The sequence below is a fragment of the Mauremys mutica genome, chromosome 2 (genome assembly GCF_020497125.1).
Source record: "Mauremys mutica isolate MM-2020 ecotype Southern chromosome 2, ASM2049712v1, whole genome shotgun sequence".
Classification (NCBI taxonomy): domain Eukaryota; kingdom Metazoa; phylum Chordata; order Testudines; family Geoemydidae; genus Mauremys; species Mauremys mutica.
In genome coordinates, this window is record NC_059073.1 from 8846339 (window position 1) to 8868207 (window position 21869).

The window sequence follows — 21869 nt, forward strand, 5'->3', positions numbered from 1 at the left end:
TGTCCTGGGACACAGAGACTGATGATAAGAGACTCTCCTTGGGGTATGACGTTTAACCCCAGATTCCAAGATGAAAGCGGGGCCTGGGGCTTCAATGAGACTGATGGTGTGACTAGCCGGGAGTGTGAGGAACAGGCTGTGATCTGCCCTCACGTCCCAGAGACGCTGGTTGTGGTGCCCCCGAGCCCACAGGGCGGGTCCCTTGTTCCCCTTAACCCTCTTCCATTTTTCCCTGTTTTCCTTACAGTTGCTGTTCAATAAATTGTATTTGGTTTGAACTTAATGTGCTTATCAGGGGTAGGGAAGCGGCCGGTGCAGAAAGAGTACCCCGGAGTGGGGCCATTCCCGAGCACGCAAGAATCTCCACTTCATTTAAAAAATAGTAAATGTCTAGCCCGTCATGCTTCAAAATGGGACCCCCCTAATGGTTCAAAAAGTATAAGGCAAATCAAAAGAATCCCCCAGATAATTTTAAAATCTCATGATTCGGGAGGCCTGACTTGTTTGAATGTATTGGGTCGGCAGTACTTGCCGATATGTGCGGGGTATGGAAGCACTTATCTTTACAGCCAAGCAACTAATTTGTGGGGAATAATTTAAGCTGTGAACCCATCCCATTGCCTCTTCACAAATTCTCCCTAAAAAGCTTCCAGGGCACTCAAATTTATCCCTATTTCAAAAATAATCGCGGGGGGAGTTCAATGAATAATTCTGCTTCAGGAATCAGTTTGCTAGTTAAAACTCACAGTGTGTGGATTGGACACTCTGGTCATATGACTTGACTTCTGTTCCCTGATTGGATGAGCAGAACTCCAAGAAATCTGATTGCTAGAGTGAATGCTCTCCTTTCCTTCTTCAGAATTTATTTTCAGGGAATGTAATGTACTATCGAGGAGACAGTGTGTTCCAATGGGCAGATCACTGGCTAGGCAGTCAGGAAACCTCAGTGCAGTCGCAGTTCTGCTACTGACCTGTTGCATGAGCCTGGATGAGTTGCCTCTCTGTACCTCATTTTCCTCACATGTTTAATAGTCTACAAACCCGTGCTGCCCTTTGGAAGGTGCTTTCATAGATTCCAAGGCCGGAATGCTGCTGTATCACACAGGCCAGAAAACTTCCCCAAAATAATTCCTAGAGCAGCTCTTTTAGACAAACATCCAGTCTTGATTTAAAAGTTGTCAGTGATGGAGAATCCACTACAATCATTGGTAAATTGTTCCAATGATTAATTACTCTCATGCCTTATTTCACATGGTCTCTGTTCAGGATGGTTTCTCTCAGCCACAGTCTCCCAGCAAAGTGGTGCCTGGCTCCCCCCTTGCTCAGGCTCTCTTCCAGGGGCCCAAATGTGCTGGTGGTTTGTTTTGTTAGGTGAAAGAATGTGCGGTTGTCTGCTCCTTTCTTTTCTAGCCCCTTGAGTCTTGGAAGCTGATTCTTCTAAAGCAGTGGTTGTCAACCAGGGGCACGGGGTCCACAACTGCTGTCAATATTTGCCTAGTTTTACAGCAGGCTACATAACAAGCACTAGCGAAATAAGTACAGGTTAACATTTCATACAGGCAAAAGGAGAAAGTCAGCAATTTGTCAGTAAGAGTGTGCTGTGACACATCTGTATTTTAGATCTGATTTTGTAAACTAGTAGTTTCTGAGTGAGGTGAAACTTGGGGGTACACAAGACAAATCAGACTCCTGAAAGGGGCACAGTAGACTGAAAAGGTTGAGAGCCACTGTTCTAAAGGATCCCCCCAAAGCAAAGTTTATCCAAGCTGTGAGGAAGGCGACCTGAAGTCTGGTGGTGAAGGCTCCGTGTGTAACCCACACACCACCTGGGTGTGGTGTCCTGTCCCTTCTAGTGGAACCAAGGCCACTTAATGAGAGAGAGCTAAAATGAGTCTGCAGTGCCGCCTGTTAGCTCATGCGGTAGAGACTCATGCAGTAAGTTCCAGAGGCCCTAGGTTCAATCCCGCTCACCACCAACAATGGTCTGTCAATGTTACAAGTGGGGTCTCATCTGGGATTTTAACCGGGAAGTCTCTGAGCTTGGGACGTGCTTCCTCAGCGAGGGGAAGTATGTAACCCACACACCTCCTGGGTGTGGTGTTCTGTCCTCTCTAGTGGCACCGAGACCATTTAGAGACAGTTAAATGAGTCTGCCCTACAGCCCTAGCTAGCAGCCAGTTGGCTCTTAGCTTATGCAGTAGAGAATCATGCACTAAACTCTAGAATGCCAAGGTTTGATCCTGCTTGCCAGCAACCAGGGTCTGTCAACATTACATGTGGTCTCCCCCTCCCTCCACTTGTGTTTACTGAAATGTAAATTGCTCTGTTCATTACCATCTCCTTCCCCTGCTATCTTGATGACCCTGTTTTCTGCTTATATAAACCCCCATTCCTTTGTTTAGGACAGACCTCTTTAACAGCATTTGCCTAGGAGGGGCTGTCAGGTTTTCACAAGTACTGTCGTACAGGGGGAACTCATAACTCTCCATGTAATGTTGCATCATGATCTTATTGACCAGAGAGTTGTTAGTTTTCAAATGGTACCTCCAGGGATTTCCCTACACCCACCCTGAAATTCCCCAACCCCTCCGCCCAGTTTTGTGAACTAGTTACATGCCAAACCTGGAGGCTGAACTTTACGACTTTGTCCTCACCCACAACTATTTCACATTTGTGGACAATATATACCTTCAAGTCAGTGGCCCTGCTGCGGGGAAACGCATGGCACCATAGTATGCAAAACATTTTTATGGCTGATTTTGAACAATGCTTCCTTAACTCTCATCCCCTAACGCCCCTACTCTCCTTGCGCTACATTGATGACATCTTCATCATCTGGACCTATGGAAAACAAGCCCTTGAGGATTTCACCCATGATTTCAACCATTTCCATCCCACCATCAACCTCAGCCTAGACCAATCCACACAAGCGGTCCATTTCCTTGGCACTACTATGCTAATTAGCGATGGTCACATAAACACCAGCCTATATCGGAAACCTACTGACCGCTATACTTACCTACATGCCTCCAGCTTCCATCCAGGACACACCACACGATCCATTGAGCTATCTTGATTATCACTACAAAAGTTTGTTTTTTTTCTCCTGCTGATAATAGCTCATCTTAATTAATTAACCTCTTTGAATTGCTTGGGCATCTCCCACCTTTTCATGCTCTCTGTATGTGTATATATCTCCGCACTATAAGTTCCATTCTATGTATCCGATGAAGTGGGCCCACGAAAGCTTATGCTCAAATACATTGCCTAGTATGAAATTAGACTAGCTTCCTTATACAGCTGTTGTTTTTTATGATAATGCCAGTGCATTCATTTCCGTGATGTTGACCAACCTAATAATTTCAAATGATGATTTGTAAGCAAAGTCTCAATGAGCTCTCCCTGACAACTAATGATGAGCTGGAGGCTGCAGGGAAAGGCTTCAGGACCAGAATGTATTTACCTTCACACCTAATCTACCTAGGGATCCAGCAAACAGAGCTGTGTTGCCCAAGTGATAGATTTTGGCTGGGGTTGGGTTACAAACCACTTGAATGCGGGGGGTGGGGTTGGGAATGAAATGTTGTTGTTCTTATTGTATGAGTAAAAGGCAGTAGAACTGTATTAGCCTGTGCTAATACTGTGGGGACAGTGTTTTTGTGTACCCAGACTGCACTAGCAGCGAGGTTCCCCCACCGAGAGTTCAGCTGAAATCACTGAGAGCGGCAGGGCCACCCAGAGAATTCAGGGGGCCTGGGGCAAAGAAATTTTGGGGGCCCCTTCTATAAAAAAATTGCAATGCTATATTCTCCTGGGGGCCCTTGTGGGGCCCACGGCAAATTGCCCCACTCGCTCCCCCACTAGGGGCGCCCCTGGGAAAAATAAACCTTCCGCATTTTGGCACAAACCCAGTTTTGAGAAAACTTCTTTACAAGGTATCACTGGTTCTCAGCATCAGCTAGTGCTAAAGGCACTAAAGCTCATTAAAAGGGCTGGACAAATATTTTCCATCAAAACTTTTTCTGGATCGAAAACTAAGAGTTTTTAAAAAGCAGAAAAAAATCACGGACAATGTCTGCTTTCCTTAAAAAAATTTTAATTGGAAAGCTGAAATTAGTCTGCCAAAACCTGAACATGGTTTGCGGTTTCAGAAGTGTGTGGCCAAATATTTGCTGCTTGCTGTGTTTGATTGTTTAAAGAAGGAAAAGGAGAGCCAGTGACGGGGAAATAGAGCTAAGGAACAGGTTTGAAGGTTTGAAGGTTTGGAGAATGAGGAAGGGGTAAAGAATATGGTAGCTGATGGTGGGAGGCCAAGGAAAAAGAGACGAGCGGCCAGTCCCATAGATAGAGGGGAGGAGTCTATGGAGGCAACACCAAGTTTGGGTCAGGGGAGATTACAGGATGGCTTAAGGGGAACCACAAGGGAAGATAGGAATGGAAGGAGCTTGCAACCAGGGGGAACGGGGGATAGGTTAGAGGACCGCACTGTCCCCAGGCAAAGGCAGGTCTACGTGATTGGGGACTCCATACTAAGAAGGTTGGACAGGCCTGTGACCAGGGCCGATCCGGAGAACAGAAGGGTGTGCTGTCTACCGGGCGCTAAAATACGGGATGTGGACCTGAGGTTGAAAAGGATCCTAAGAGGAGCAGGTAAGAACCCTTTGGTCATCCTTCATGTGGGAACGAATGATACTGCTAGATTCTCGCTAGACAGGATCAAGGGAGACTATGCCAGGTTGGGTAAGACGCTTAAGGAAATTGAGGCTCAGGTGATCTTCAGTGGGATCCTACCTGTCCCTAGGGAAGGGCGCCAAAGGGGTGAGAGAATCCTGACGATTAATAGTTGGCTGAGAGAGTGGTGTTACAAGGAGGGCTTTGGGATGTATGGGCACTGGGAGGCTTTTGGGGACAGACAACTGTTCTCACGGGATGGGCTCCACCTAAGTAGGGAAGGAAGTAGACTTCTAGGAGGGAGGCTGGCTCATCTGATTAAAAGAGCTTTAAACTAGACACTGGGGGGAGACGGTTGGGAGAGGCCCTGGTGCACTCCACGCCAAATTTATACATTGGGAGTGAGAACAAGAAGATAACAACAGATATAGCCAGAGGGGGACGGTTAGGTGTAAGGAAGAGGGGGGGGACGGATACTAGATCGACAGGTCATACTGGTAGTACTGTGTCCCTACCGAGCGGGGTGAGAAGAGTGAGAGGAGAACAACAGCAAAAGGTAGGATGTTTGTTCACCAATGCGAGAAGCTTAGGTAATAAAATGGAGGAACTGGAGCTCCTGGTCCGAGAATTGAAACCGGATATCGTAGGAATAACCGAAACATGGTGGAACGATAGCCATGACTGGAGTACAGGTATGGAAGGGTATGTGCTGTTTAGAAAAGACCGATGCAAAGGTAAAGGTGGGGGAGTAGCATTGTATATCAATAATGAGGTGAAATGTAATGAAATAACTAGCAATGCAATGGTTAATACGGAGTCTGTGTGGGCAATGGTCACATTAGGGAAGAAAACTACCAGAGCCTCACCCGGGATAGTGATTGGGGTGTGCTATAGACCGCCAGGATCTAGCTTGGAGACGGATAGAGAGCTCTTTAATGTCTTTAAGGAGGTAAACACTAATAGGAACTGCTTGATCATGGGAGACTTTAACTTCCCAGATATAGATTGGGAAACAAATGCTAGTAATAACAATAGGGCTCAGCTTTTCCTAGACGTGATAGCTGATGAATTCCTACATCAAGTGGTTGCTGAACCGACGAGGGGGGATGCCATTTTAGATCTGATTTTGGTGAGTAATGAGGACCTTGTTGAGGAAATAGTTGTAGGGGACAACCTTGGCTCGAGTGATCACGAGCTAATTCGTTTCAAAATTAATGAGAGGATAATTAATATTGCATCTGAGACTAGGGTTTACGATTTCAAAAGGGCTAACTTTACTAAATTAAGACGACTAGTTAGGGAAGTGGACTGGACCAACATATTTAGGAATCTAAAGGTAGATGACGCCTGGGGTTACTTCAGGTTGAAATTGCAGGAGTTGTCTGAGGCATGTATCCCGAGAAAGGGAAAACGGCTCGTAGGTAGCAGTTTTAGACCGAGCTGGATGACCAAGCGTCTTAGAGGGGTCATTAAGAAAAAACAGAAAGCGTACCGGGAGTGGAAAATGGGAGGGATCAGCAAAGAAACCTACCTTATTGAGGTCAGAGGGTGTAGGGATGCAGTGAGAAAGGCAAAGCGACGGGTGGAGATGGACCTAGCGAAGGGGATTAAAACCAATAGCAAAAGGTTTTTTAGCCATATAAATAGGAAGAAAACCAAGAAGGAAGAAGTGGGACCGCTTAAAACTTTAAACGGAGTGGAGATTAGGGATAATCTTGGAATGGCACAATATCTGAATGAATATTTTGCCACGGTCTTTAATGAGGCTAATGAAGGGCTAAGGAATAGTGATAGAGGGACCGATGGGAATGAAGATATGGGGGTAGACATTACGGTATCTGAGGTGGAGGCCAAACTTGAACAGCTTAACGGAAGTAAATCGGGGGGCCCGGATAATCTTCATCCTAGAATATTAAGGGAATTGGCGAGTGATATTGCTAGCCCGTTAGCGATGATTTTTAATAAATCTCTAAATTCGGGGATTGTACCGTTGGACTGGAGATTAGCTAATGTAGTTCCTATATTCAAGAAGGGGAAAAAAAGTGACCCGGGTAACTACAGGCCTGTTAGTTTAACATCTGTAGTATGCAAAGTAATGGAAAAAATTTTGAAAGAGAGAGTGGTTAAGGAGCAGGAGGCCGATGACAACTGGGATAGATTACAGCATGGATTTACGAAAGGTAGATCGTGCCAAACCAATCTGATCTCCTTCTTTGAGAAAGTAACAGATTTTTTAGACAAGGGAAATGCGGTGGATCTAATATATCTGGATTTCAGTAAGGCGTTTGATACGGTACCGCATGAGGAATTATTGGTTAAATTGGAAAAGATGGGGATCGAAATGAAAATCCAGAGGTGGATAAGGAGTTGGTTAAAGGGGAGACTGCAGAGGGTAGTACTGAAAGGGGAACTGTCGGGTTGGAGGGGGGTTACCAGTGGAGTTCCTCAAGGTTCGGTTTTGGGTCCTATTTTATTCAATCTATTTATTGCTGACCTGGGAACCAAGAGTAGGAGTGGGCTGATAAAGTTTGCGGACGACACCAAGTTGGGAGGTATTGCCAATTCGGAGAAGGATCGGGATATCCTCCAGGGAGATTTGGATGACCTTGTAAACTGGAGTATTAGTAACAGGATGAAATTCAATAGTGAGAAGTGTAAGGTTATGCATTTAGGGATGACTAACAGGAATTTTAGTTATAAGCTAGGGACGCACCAGTTGGAAGTAACGGAGGAGGAGAAGGACCTGGGAGTCCTGGTTGATCGTAGGATGACTATGAGTAGGCAATGTGATGTGGCCGTTAAAAAAGCTAATGCGGTCTTGGGTTGCATTAGGCGGGGTATTTCTAGTAGGGATAAGGAAGTGCTAGTCCCGTTATATAAGGCGTTGGTGAGACCTCATTTGGAGTGAGTATTGTGTGCAGTTTTGGTCTCCCATGTTTAAGAAGGATGAGTTAAAACTGGAACGGGTACAAAGAAGGGCCACTAGAATGATCCGAGGAATGGAAGGCCTGTCGTATGACAGGAGACTTGAGGAGCTCGGTTTGTTTTCCTTAACCAAAAGAAGGATAAGGGGAGATATGATTGCACTCTTTAAATATATCAGAGGGATAAATACCAGGGAAGGAGAGGAATTATTTCAGCTCAGTGCTAATGTAGACACGAGGACAAACGGATATAAATTGTCAGTCAGGAAATTTAGGCTTGAAATTAGACGAAGGTTTCTAACCATCAGGGGAGTGCAATACTGGAACAGCCTACCGAGGGAAACAGTAGGGGCGAAGGACCTCCATGACTTTAAGATTAAGCTAGATAAGTTTATGGAGGAGATGGTATAATAGGATAACAGGCTTAGTCAATAGGTCAATTAAGTGCCAAACTGGTACTTAATTGGGTCAAATTGGGTCAATAATATGATATTCTTAACCTCTTTCAGAGGGTGTGGCTGGAGAGTCTTGCCCGCATGCTCGGGGTTCAGCTGACCGCCATATTTGGGGTCGGGAAGGAATTTTCCTCCAGGGCAGATTGGCAGTGTACCTGGAGGTTTTTCTCCTTCCTCCGAAGCATGGGGCAGGGGTCGCTTGCTAAAAGAGTGGGTAGATCGGCTAATGTGGCCTGCATCTTGCAGGAGGTCAGACTAGATGATCATAATGGTCCCTTCTGATCTTGAATTCTATGATTCTATGATTCTATGATTCTATGAAACAATAAAAAAATTCTGCTTAAAAAAAAAGCCAAAACTTTTGAACCACCTCAGCTTGTAACCAAACACCTGAGCAGAGATTTTTCCAGGTTTCTGATACTCTGCTGGCTTCCTTGACTCATATCTGTCTCCATAACTTTGGGTTCATTTAGGTTAGGACATAAGAACAGCCATACTGGGTCAAACCAAAAGCCATCCTGCCCAGTATCTGTCTACTGACAATGGCCAATGCCAAGTGCCCCAGAGGGAGTGAACCTATCAGGTAATGATCAAGTGATCTCGCTCCTGCCATCCATCTCCACTCTCTGAGAAACAGAGGCTAGGGACACCATTCCTTACCCATCCTGGCTAATAGCCATTGATGGACTAAATCTCCATGCATTTATCTGTTTCCTAGAGACTGACTCCATGTGGTCCCTCACAAACTGGAGACGGTTACTGTGGGTTTGTCTTTAGTATAGCTTATGTACATACGCCACGAACTGAGCATTTGAGCTTGTTCCAGAATCTGGGATGAGCCTATGTTATCAAAATTGAAATGCTCAAAATAGCACATGCATGTGAATGGACACCGGCTGCTAAAATTAAATTAATCCAGGGGTTCTCAAAATGGAGGTCAGGACCCCTCAGGGGGTCACGAGGTTATTACTGGGGGTCGTGAGCTGTCAGCCTCCACCTCAAACCCCGCTTTGCCTCCAGCACTTATAATAGTGCTAAATATATAAAAAAGTGTTTTCAATTTATAAGGGGGGGAGGGTCACACTCAGAGGTTTGCTATGTGAAAGGGTCACCAGGACAAAAGTTTGAGAACCACTGAATTAACCCCTCTGAAGCCTCAGGGAATGCAGGGGAGGGGGGTCTCCCTTGGTACGGTCGGGAAGGATATTGCTCTTCTCATGTGATCCCTCTCCCAGCGGCTAATTTTAAATGAAGCTACCCTCCCCTGACATGAATCTCCCTATGGCACTGAAATTACATATAGACTATAACTTGGCATTTGAGAAGTGAAAGGGATGGTAGCCCTAAAGGAAAAGCTAACAGCTTGGCTCTTCTGCAAGCCTCAAACTGCTGAATGAGCTTTAGGGTAGGGAAGGCTCTGCCTCCCAAACAGCCTGGCTCTGCCCCCTATCCCACCTCCACCCACTTCCTGCCCCCGACTGCCCCCCTCAGAATCCCTGACCCATCCTGCTCCTTGTCCCCTCACCGTCCCCCAGAGACCCCACCACCACCACCACCCTGGGACCCCACCCCTGCTCCCTGTCTGCCCCAACCCCTATCCACCCCCCCCAGAACGCCCACAGTCCAACCCCCCCATTCCCTGCCCCCTGTTCGCCCCCCCCAACCTCCACCCCCTCCCTGTGCCCTGACTGTCCCCAGGACTCCCTGCCCCTTAGCAACCCCACCCCGGCCACAGCCTCTTACCCCCAGCTCCCTCCTCACCCGAAGCCTCAGCGCCTCGCTGAACAGCCGCAGCGTGTCTCCAGCGGGGCCTGAGCTCTGCCCCGCTCAGAGCCGCGTGGGGAGGGGGGGGCTGTGAGCTCACGCCGAGCGGAGGCAGCTGAGGTCCTCCTGGAGCTCGCAGCCCCGCCCCCTCCCCACGCGGCTCGGAGTGGGGCGGGGCTCAGGGGCCCCACCGGAGACACGCTGCGGCGCTGTCTGAGGACGCTGCTCGATGCGCTAAGGCTCCAGGAGAGGGGCGGAGGCGGGAGCCTCAGCTGTTCTCTTGGGGGCCCCTGCAGAGCCCGGGGCCCGGGGCAAATTGCCCCACTTGCCGCCCCCTCTGGGTGGCCCTGGAGAGCGGGTGGAACCTCAAGAGACCAACTCGCAGAGGTCACAGTGGCAGGTGGCAGCAGAAGGTGACTGCGCAGGGCCATTGGCCACAGAGTGGTGGAGTGAATGAAGAGCCACGGCCAGAGCGAACAGTGAGCAGCCGGAGGAACGAGCAAGGTGCCTTCTTGCCCCCCACCTGGGAGGTGGACTCACGTGAAAGCACCTCCGACGGGTTAAATAACGGGCACCTTAAATAAACATTTGTTTGTTGGACTATATTTTAGTGACTTTGCTCCAGAATGCTAGATTTGTGACTGGGAATGGAAATGTATATAAATATGTTTCCTAATAGGTCAAGATTTTTAAAATGCAGTATTTGCCAAGGTTGTTATCTCACATTGTTGCTATCTTGAGAGGTCATTATGTTGGGGAGTTTCTGTACTAAACATTTGTATTATTATAAAATTATTATAATTAATTTTTACATAAGAATGGTCATACTGGGTCAGACCAATGGTCCATATAGCCCAGTCTCCTGTCTTCCGACAGCGGTCAAGGCCAGGTGCCTCAGAGGGAATGAACAGAACAGGGAATCATCAAGTGATCCATCCCCTGTTGCCCATTCCCAGCTTCTGGCAAACAGGCTAGGGACACTCAGAGCATGGTGTTGCATCCCTCCCCATCCTGGCTAATAGCCACTGATGGACCTATTCTCCAGGAATGGATCTAGTTCTTTTTTTAATCCTGTTATAGTTTTGGTCTTCACAGCATCCCTTGGCAAAGAGTTCCATGCGTTAAACTTTATGTTGTGTGAAGAAGTACTTCCTTTTGTTTTTTTAAAACCTGCTACCTATTAATTTCATTGGGTGACTGCTAGTTCTTGTGTTATGTGAAGGATTAAATAACATTTCCTTATTCACTTCCTTCACACCAGCCAAGATTTTATAGACCGCTATCATATCCACCCTTAGTCCTCTCTTTTCTAAGATGACAATTCCCAGTCATTTTAATTTCTCCACCTGTTTCATATCCCTAATCATTTTAGTTGCCCATCTCTGTAACTTTTCCATTTCCAATATATCTTTTTTGGGATGGGGTGACCAGATCTTCTCACTGTATTCAAGGTGTACAAGTACCATGAATTTTATATTTTCTGTCTTATTATCTATCCCTTTCTTAAAAAAGCAACGGTTTCAGAGCAGCAGCCGTGTTAGTCTGTATCCGCAAAAAGACCAGGAGTACTTGTAGCACCTTAGAGACTAACAAATTGATTTGAGCATAAGCTTTTGTGGGCTACATCCGATGAAGTGGGCTTGAGCCCACAAAATCTTATGCTCAAATCAATGTGTTAGTCTCAAAGGTGCCACGAGTACTCCTGCTCTTTTTAAAAAAGCAAACACAATGTTGGGAATCATTGACTGCCGCTGCCCATTGAGTGGATGTTTTCAGAGAACTATCCTCAATGACTCCAAGATCTAATTTAGACACCACCATTTTGTATGTATAGTTGAGATTGTTTTCCAATGTGCATCACTTTGCATTGATCAACATTGAATTTCATCTGCCACTTTTGTTGCCCAGTCACCCAGTTTTCTGAGATCCCTTTGTGACGCTTCCCAGTCTGCCTGGGACTTAACTACATTGAATAGTTTTGTATCATCTACAAATTTTACCACCTTACTGTTTACGCATTTTTCCAGATCATTTATGAGTATGTTGAGCAGTAATGGTCCCAGTACCGACCCCTCAGGGATACCACTATTTATCTCTCTACATTCTGAAAACCGATAATTTATTCCTACCCTTTGTTTTCCATCTTTTAACCAGTTCCTGATCCTTGAGAGGACTTCCCTCTTATCCCATGATGGCTTATTTTTCAAAAGTCTATTTAAATTAAATACATTTAAAAAAATGTATATGTTTTTAGAAATCTAGACGTGTTATATGTTTTGGTGGACTTGCATTATCCTTATGTTCAATTTGCATCATCATAACAAAACATTTACTTTATTCGTATCTCTTATATATATCTCATCGGTCCTGACACCCCCGCCCCCCTGTAAATTCGAACACCTCCCCTAATTTCAATTCCTGTGGAAAATATTGGGTACCTCACAAGGCATATTTTGTACAAAGATTATTACCATCGCATGTAGGGTGTGACTAGAGGGCTGCTTTGGGTCACACATGCTCAGTAGGGCATCTCCAAGAGTGGAAGGCCAATTCCACTCCCAAATTTTAAAAAAAGGGGGTGCCAACCTGTTCTGCCAGTTCAGCCAGCCCCAGAGAGAGACAGCCATATCGGAAGGGCGCTGAAGATCTCTGCCCTGAGGGCTGATGTTCGCAGGCCTGCTTTGGCTACCTGCAGCAAGCAGATAACTGCCAGGAGAAAGATCCCAGCCTATTCAAAGAACAGGGTGCTTGCTGCTTGGTCAGCTCAAGAGGACGTGAGGACATAAATGCCAAATGAGCAGCGCATGCTTTCAATGCATAGGATTAGTGGCCCATGTACCTTTCAGTACTGAAGAAATCTGTATGTTAGATACTGTTATTTTTCTTTGACCGGTATGTGCTGTATTGCTGTAATGATAAGAGCATGTTTCGATTTATGAGGCGACTTAGTTAACCCACAGATTGTCATCTTATCAACAGAAGAATGTTTTTGTTTAGTCTGAGCAGCTTTACTACACTGTGGTGTCTTTTCTCCAAATCGGAGCTACTCAGGGTACTGGCATCCGCACCTGTCCCAATTTGCATATTTGTGGTGTTCTCCACAGGTGGGAGTTCCGCTGTCAGAACAGACTGAACCTGCTCACTGTCCCTGCAATACAATGGAATTATTACGGGTACGGGTGTAATCAAAGTTTGGTGGGTTACACTCAGGCCGGGCCCTTGTCTCTGGCTCTTTAACGGAGCCCTGACTCTGCTCTCCCAGGAGCCCCTCTCTGCCTCAACACCGGTTGCTCTTACAGGCCCTGCTCACTAGGTGACATCTACCCTGTCTTTCCATCCAGACTCCAAAGAATACTGGAGAACTGAGTGGGATTATGACATCACAGGTATCAAGGAGACTGAACAGCTGTAACATAAACACGGCCACACTGGGTCAGACCAAAGGTCCATCTAGCCCAGTATCCGGTCTTCTGACAATGGCCAATGACAGGTGTTTCAGAGGGAATGAACAGACCTCTTTTTAAAGTGCTTTGAGAGCTACTGATTGAAGATGTTAATAAGAGGTAGGGCTCTTTATTAACTTATGATATAGGGTGCTTTTCTTAAAGCACCCACTGCTGGAGTCAAGTGATTTATTTGAGAATCTCTGCTCTTTATTGTATTTTATTTGTTAACCAATTTTATTCCTTCATGGTTGCAAAGAGAACCTGAAGAACGTGAATTGAGTGCACCCTAGCAGCTCAGACACCAGAAGGCAAATGAAGTGTTCCCCAGATGAATGTTTTTTGAAGATTTCATTATTTGGAAGCCAATCTCATGATTTAGTTGGGGCCCAGATCAAGGGTTTGGAATACTTGGGCTGGTGATACCGTGAACGTTTTTGTGCCCTCGTAGCACTGGATAATCACTTCAGGGCTGCTTCTCACTTCAGGCTGGGAGATTCTGCCTCAGGGGTTTTAGGAGTTCCCACAAGTAGGGAAAAAATGTCCTATGCCTAGGGGCTTGAGAGTCATAGAGCTCGGAAAAGACCCAGGGTTTTCCTGGGAAACCTGATGCCCTCTCTCCTGCCTTATTCTGAGCTCAGCAGCTCAGCCCCCTTGGGCGATTGCCACATCCTATCTCCTGATCTAAGTACAGCATTGACACCTCACAGGCTAGAGGGAGATTGCAGGAGAGCAGCCTCATTGTGACCTAGGGATGACATCAGCGCCTGCCTGATGCCAGAGCAGCAACCTGCCCTCAGGTGTAGCCTGGGTACTTGGTGCTGCTTTGAGTGTATCTCTGATTCTTAGTGCCTGAGCCCGGCGAAATGAGATCACTCCTCCTCTTTCTCAATTCTGCCTCCTGCCTAAGGATCCTGCTGCTCTTTCTTCTGTATTATGCTGTGATCAGGCTTGCCAGATCTGAGGTAAGTGAGGCTCCTTGAGAGATGGAAAGGCTGGATTGATGCCAGCTGAATGCAGGAACCAAACAGAAGTAGTTTTCAATCAGCAGGATCGGATCATCTCTACCCAAAAGTCCTCAAAGAGCTGGCTCAGGAGGTTATTGGCCCACGGACATTAATTTTTTAACCAATGTAGGATTCCTGAGGGAATTCCAGAAGGCTGGAAGTGTGCTAATGTTTTGTCAATATTCAAAAAGTTACGGGGGGTTGGCCTGGCTTCTTATAGGCCATATAGCCTGAAATAATGGACAAACTGATATAGGATTCAATCAATAAAGAATTAAAGGACGGGAATATATTCAAAGCAGGTTAACAATGTTTTATGGAAAATGGTCCAGGTCAAACATAGATGTGACAAACTTAGGCTTTTGGAAGGTGCTGTGCTTCACACATTCCAAGGCAAGATGGGCCCATTGTGATCTTCTAGTCTGACCCTCCTGTCTAGCACAGGCCAAAGAACTTCCCCACAATCATGCCTAGTGGTTAATTCCTCTCACTGTTAAAAATGGACGCTTTCTGTCTAGTCTGAATGTGTCTAGTTTCAACTTCCAGCCATTGGACCATGTGAGACCTTTCTCTGCTAGATTGAAGAGCCCATTTGTAATGATTTCTTCCCCATGTAGGTATTTATAGACTTTTCCTCAAACCACCCTTAACCTCTTTAAGCGACATTGACTGAGCTCCTAAAGTCTATCAGTATAAGGCAGATTTTCTAATCCTTTAAAGATTCTTATGGCTCTTCTCTGAACCCTCTGCAATTTATCAACATCCTTCCTGAATGTTAGACACCAGAACTGGACACAGGATTGCAGCAGTGGTTGCACCAGTGCCAAATAGAGAGGTAAAATAACCTCTCTCCTCCAACTTGAGATTCCCCTGTTTAGGCATCCAAGAACCGCAGGACATTTGGATTAAAAATTAGCACTATACAATATCAATGGAGCACAGGTGAAAGGGATTGAGAACAGGCTAATGGCTAACTGATAGATCTCAAAAAGTAATTCTCAAAGGGCTCATCAAATGTGGGTGTTTCTAATGGTGCTCTGCAGGGATCAGTACTAGGTCTGATGCTACTCAATATTTTTCAATGACTTGGAAGTAAATACAAAATTGCTGCTGATAAAAATGTGCTGATGACACGAAGATTGGCAGAATGGCAAATAATGATCAGGACAGGGCAGTGAGACAAAGAGTTCTGGAGAGTTTGTTTGGCAAATGGGGCCCATTCAAACAAAATGCATTTTCACACAGCCCAACACAGAGTTATACATCTGGGAACAAGGAGGGCCTTTTCAGCTTTGGATTTAACGATCTTTAGCTTTGTATCATCTGCAAATCTGGCCACTTCACTGTTTCCCCCCTTTTCTAGATCATTTATGAAGATGTTAAACAACTCTGGTCCCAGTACAGATCCTTGGGGGACCTTGCTATTTATCTCTCTTCATAAACTAACCATTTATTCCTACCTTTGGTTTCCTATCTTTAAACCAGTTAGTGGTCCAATTGAAGACCTTCCCTCTTATCCCATGACAACTTACTTTGCTTAAGAACCTTTGATGAGGGATCTTGTTAAAGGCTTTCTGAAAGTTCAGGTACACTCTATCCACCGGATCGCCCTTGTCCACATGCTTCTTCACCCCTGTGACATTATGCCCCATATTCTTCATAGAGATATTGTTCTAGGGATATGGCATAACTAAGGTATGTTTTATGCAAGATGGGTCATGTGAGATATCCTTGGAAAGGTTCTGATTTACTGAATGGGATTATCCTATTTGGATGGATGTATCATTTCTGTATCTGAAGTTAGGAATATGGGCTCTGTATCAATTACAAAAGTGCTTGCACCAGGGGAATGCCCCCAAATAGTAGGCATTCAGCCTGGATGGGCCATTAGGAAGGACAATAGGACATGGAAGATGCTAATCTTCCTCCTTCCTGAGAAGTTTCCTGGGATGCTGCTTTGACACTCCAGGGTCATGTGATCATGTCACCTCATAGAATTATAGAATCCATAGAATCTCAGGGTTGGAAGGGACCTCAGGAGGTATCTAGTCCAAGCCCCTGCTCAAAGCAGGACTAATTCCCAACTAAATCATCCCAGCCAGGGCTTTGTCAAGCCTGCCCTTAAAAACCTCTAAGGAAGGAGATTCCACCACCTCCCTAGGGAACCCATTCCAGTGCCTCACCACCCTCCTAGTGAAAAAGTTGCTCCTAATATCCAACCTAAACCTTCCCCACTGCAACTTGAGACCATTGCTCCTTCTTCTGTCCTCTGCTACCACTCAGAACAGTCTAGATCCATCCTCTTGGGAACCCCCTTTCAGGGACTTGAAAGCAGCTATCAAATCCCCCCTCATTCTTCTCTTCTGCAGACTAAACAATCCCAGTTCCCTCAGATGGACATCATTTTGGACTGGTGGTATTTTTCCACTAGGATGGAGGGGCAGGGGGGTGCGGGTGTCAAACTGGGAGACAAAGGATTCCTGTCATAGCCAAATCCTATTGAAGGCTTGGAAGTGAGTTAATCTAGGTTCTTCTCCACCACCTCCCTGCCCCATAAGGAAGCGTGCTGAAAACATCTGGAGAACTAAAGGAACTAAACTGTGGGGGAGGAGGGAAGGGGCCGAGCCCAGGAGAGAAAGATCTAGCCTGGGAAGGGAATACCTGGCTAGTTAAGCTGCAAGCAGTGCAGTTTACCTTCAAGAAACTTTGCAGCTCTCAGGCAAGTGGACTGAGCTCATGCCAAACTGTTGTTGTTGTTTTTTGGTGTAAAACAGCTGCCGTTTAAGGATGATCTAGGGGTTATATCAGCACTTGTTTGGGAGGATTTGCATAAGCCATTCATGACTTCATCACTCAGGAGTAGCATGGCCATCCCAAATGGCTGCAGATAAAACCCCGATATCATGCATTCCCTAAATATGTATCCAGGAAACACTGTTGTCCAGATGTGGGATTTCTCCCCCAGGGTCTGAATTCCGTGCATGGTATCTGGGGTTAGTTGTATACTGTGCAATCCTAAAACCTGCAGAGTTTGATCATCTCTGCAGGAGAGAGAACTTTGCAGGCTCTCTCCTTCAATGCTTATAAACTCTGCAGGCTCCTGGTACCAGCAATCCCTGTTTCTCCAACCCCTGGAGTGTTCCAGTGACCCCTGTTATGGTTGTGCTTTGCGCCCTATATTGGCTGCATCATAGGAAAGCACAATGCCTACCCATGATGCCTCAGAGCGCAATATTCTCCCAGAAGGAAAAACTTCCCTCTGGCCCCACATGGCAATCACCTCTGGCTCATTGTTCTCCCAGGTTTATTGAGGAGTTCTCTTCTAACCTTGCTGCTTTCTCTGTGTGTGGCAGGCTTCTCCGAGGAAGAGGAGGCCCAGAAAGACAAAAAAGAAACCGAAAGGTAAGCAGCCCCTGACCCACAGCTGCGGTGGCAGACTCAGGCCCCATGCAAAGCAAAGAAATAGGGTCTATTCCCCCACCTGCCTCCCCTCTTCCTGCGAAGGCACAGAAATGCCCGGAGTCGTGCAGAGGCACTGGTTGGGGCTCCGTTCACAGGCTGCCTCTGAAATCTGGGGCAATAGGCTGCTAGGAAGCAGAGGGTGCCCAAGCAGCTCAATGTCTCCTTTATGTCTCACTTCTGGCAGCTTTTGGACGCTGTGAGGAAGAGGTGGAGGAGGCTGGTGCATCCCCAGAGACGTGGTAAGCAATGCCCCCCTCCATAAATCTGCAGTGGGTCAGTCCCCTCCTTTAGCGTCATGCAATTCATCCCCACCTATTGGCAGTAGCCTGAGTAATCCCTCCCCTGCCCCGACCTATGTACCATGCAGGCAACTCTTCTCCTTTAGACTCCTGCAATTCATTCCCACCCTGCAGAAGTTGCCATCTCTAATCCACCCCCACGCCTCGTACAGTGGGTCATTCCCTTCTTCCAGCATCATACGGCTCCTTTAACCTGGGGCAGTGGGGGGGAGGGGTAGATTGTGTCGACTGGACTGGACCCTCCTCCCCTCCTAAGAGCGGGAGAAAATGTTTTCTGGGAGCAGCCCCGTGCACCCCGGGGAGGTGAGGTGGAGAGGTCAGGAGGAAGGCTGGCCTTTCTGGTACGGTGAGTAGGGGATCCAGCAGCACTTGGGTAATGGCCCCTCCTCCAGTCCCCCAGCATAGGTTCCAAGTAGGATCTGAACCCTGGACCTTCAGCTCTACAGCATAAAGCACCCCTTAGAGCTAAAGAAGTAGCTGCATAGTTGGTAGCTAGAGTAGGCTGTTATCCTATATGTTGATTAGCTTCTGTGGAAGGGACATGACACATGCAGCCAGCAGGATAGACACTCACCTCCACAGCACTAGACAGGATCACCTAACAATCCAGCTAACCCCAACCCAGAACATCCAAGGCCCGGGTATTGCAGGGGAGGAGGCTGCCTCAGTGGAGAATGGGACAGGGAGCCTTTCGGTGCCGCCCCTCTAGGTAAAAGAGGGCCTGAGGGCAGGGCCTGCACTCAGCTATCTGCTCTCTCTGTTCCACAGCTGCCCTGTGCACCTGGAGAAGCTCCCCTTGGCTCAGAGCCTCTGGCTTCTTGAGAGGAGGCAACAGGACGTGGCCAGATACCTGGATGCAGTTCTGATACCGTAAGGCAACTGAGCGGGGGGCACCAAACTGGGGGCTGGGTGGGAGGGGATAATGAATGTAGAGAGGAGGCAGCAGGGAAAACCAGACACGCCAGCATCCTAAAATAACAGGTGAGATACCAGTGAAAGTGAGGTGAGGGATTATCAGAAATTAAATGCAGAGACTACAAGTTGGGGTTGTGAGTAGGATCAAATCCTTCTGTACGGCAATATCTGCCAGCAGGCGACTGTCTCGAACCTGCCCGTGCTGTGTCTGAAAGAAAAAGCAATCCAATGACACGCTGTGAGGGGGTGTCCTCCCCACCTAGGACTGGAAGGGGCTCAGGTGGCCAGGCAGGCCCATGAACTCCACAGGGTGCACCTGGAGGAAGAGCCAGGGAGCAGGGAATTGATTCCAAGCAGGCTCAGCTGGGCAGGAATAGGCAGGGCCTATAAAGCCAGGAAGCTGGCAAGAGACAGGGGCTGCGGCTGGGAAAGGGCAGCCCCTCCCTGGGAGGAGCGGGGAGTGTTTGGAGCTGGTGCACCCAGAGCAAGGAGGGGAACCAGGAGTAGTAGGAAGCAGTCCAGGCTGGGAGAGGAAAGCCCAGAACTGCTGGGTTGAGGGTCCCTGGCCTGGAGCCCGGTGTGAAGTGTGGGCCCAGGTTTCCCTACCAGCCACCGAGGGCACGGCCCAGACCGGCGGGGCAGTGAACAGGACTGTCTGGGTCACTGTGGGAGTGACAGGCAATTGAAGGACTGTACCCTGGAAGAGGGGGAAACGCTGAGTGGCCTAGCGATGTATAGGACACTACAGTTCCCGGAATGAGAGAGAGATGATGTGACCACATGCGACAATTGGAAGGGGCATTGGCCTCAAGAGCTAATCCCCAGAATAGGCTCCAGACAAGCAGTGAGTGGGACACCACGTGATACACCCCAAACATGAGTCATCAGCTGGGTTCAAACCCAGGACTTTTCGGGCCATATCACAGTCCCCCACCACCAGAGAATCTCCATTAACTGGGAGCAATAGTAGGTTGTTAGCCTCTAGTGTCAGCCATTAGAAGAGGACAGGTTTCCAGTGGGTTAGAATGTAAGAACATAAGAACAGCCAGACTGGGTCAGACCAAAGTTTCATCTAGCCCAGTATCCTTGGCCTTCACCACCTCCTCTGGTGAGGGTTACACACACATGCTCACATCTTCCTCACCCAAAGCAATTGTTGTTAGCTAATCTTTGTGTTAAAATAGCACTAGGTCCCCAATCATGCTCAAGGCCCCATTGTGCTAGGTGCTGCACATGTGCGTGTGACGAAGGGGTTATCGTTCTAGATAAAATGAGTGCCGGCTCCCCCTCTCAGTCCTGCGTTACCCATTTGATGTCCTTGTGTCAGGCTGTGGTGTGCAATGCATGCCTAGGCACTGCCCCATTGCACTACTGTTGGAAAGCTGTGCCCAAGCCCTGCCTTTGCTCAGCAGGGCCATGTCCCATCTGTCCCTGTCTGCTCTCTCCCACAGGCCGAGTGTGGCGACAGCCCTGACGAACCAGTTCTGCTATTGCGCTATGGAATCCACCACCTCTGCCCTCTGGAGTCCCAGCTCCTTTTCCCGGAGAGAAGCCTCCATCATTCAGTCGGAGCCCCTCTGCCACACAGGGGAGATCATGCCCTTCGCGAGCTGGGAAGGATCCACTCATCCCATCCAAGCCCAGCCTCTCCCCAGGCCTCCTGCCCACAGCAGCCGAGACCGGGGAGAGCAGACCACGGGTCTGGACCAGACTTCAGTCCATAGCTCAGACTTCAACATCCGGCAGAAGCATCTGCAGAGGCGACTGGGGGCTCCACAAACCCCCATCCCGGGGGAGTCATTGCTGGGTAAGCGGGACGCCAATCATCTATTGGAAGTAGACACAGATCCGCCCAAAAGTGGATTTCCAGCAAAGGTCCCGGAGCCCCTCAGATCCAACACCAGCCCTCAGCGTGCACAGGAGATCCAGGAGCCATGTGTCTGCCCCTGGGGACTCCTTCCCCAAAAGGCCCATAGGATCATGGCATCCCCTGATGCCATCCTGGCCAGGTTTGTGCCCACAGCGGTAGTCAAGCTGCAGGATCACGTGGCTCAGAAATGCTGGCAGATCCAAACGAAGGCCTTTCCTAAGATGGTGCGAGAGTCGCACAGAGATGTTCCCCTCCGGAGAGAGACTGCCCTGCCTGGGCCACTCCACCCCCCTAAGGAGCCAGGCAAGCACAGAACAGCGGTATTCCCAACGATGGGACAACATCCTCCCCACCCCGTCGAACTCCACATAAGGCATCAGCATCCGGTCATGCAGAGGGGGCTGCTCACCCTGGACCCAGAGCCCCCGGCAAAGCTGCCTCACGCCGTCCCAGCCAGGGGAGCCCGTGTGGAGTTCAGTGAGATGGAGACCGATTTCCTGCAGACGGGGAGGCGAAGCACAAGCTCCACTTCTTCCACACGTCCTCCAACGCCAGTGGAAGATACCACCATGGAGACGGGCAGGAATGATGGCGCGGCAGGAAACCAGACTAACCCAGATCGCTGCACTCTGCCAGCAGGGGTGGGTCTGACATCGCCACCTCCAGGAACCGCAATAGCAGAGAAGACACTCGCAGCGACACTCCAGATTTATAGGAGCGAGTTGAGAAAGCCCCTTACCTGTGTGAGCGGCACCAAAGGGACTGAAGAGAAGCTGGAGCTGCACATGGAGAGGAAGGTTCTCTTGGGAGAAGGCTCCTGCCTGCGGCCAGGGGCACAAGCAGGTGAGAGCAGGGCAGATCCTCCCAGGACCCAATGGCACCAGGTTGCCCCAAAGGCACCAGGCTCTGAGCAGCTAACAAGGTCCACCCTTGACTCTCTCATTGCTGGGCAGGCTGCACACGACCTGCAGATCAAGCACCTGACGGAAATGCTGAGCAGCTCCCGCCCCTTGGCGGGCCAGGTCTCAGTTTGCCAGCAGTGCCGCAAGGCATATCCAG

The 21869-nt window shown here is 48.2% G+C and overlaps 1 protein-coding gene across 2 annotated transcripts in view; it reads left to right on the forward strand.

Moving 5' to 3' along the window:
* Positions 1-21869, forward strand: part of LOC123365020 — a 62241-nt gene that overhangs the window by 15314 nt on the left and 25058 nt on the right. The window contains exons 1-4 of one of the 2 annotated variants that reach the window (XM_045007614.1): positions 14053-14222; positions 17618-17666; positions 17911-17965; positions 18794-18895. In XM_045007614.1, coding sequence (XP_044863549.1) covers positions 14124-14222; positions 17618-17666; positions 17911-17965; positions 18794-18895 — 305 coding nt within the window. In that variant the 5' untranslated portion in view covers positions 14053-14123. Of the gene's footprint in view, positions 1-14052; positions 14223-17617; positions 17667-17910; positions 17966-18793; positions 18896-21869 lie in introns of those variants that run through there. The other variant, XM_045007616.1, reaches the window with a different exon arrangement.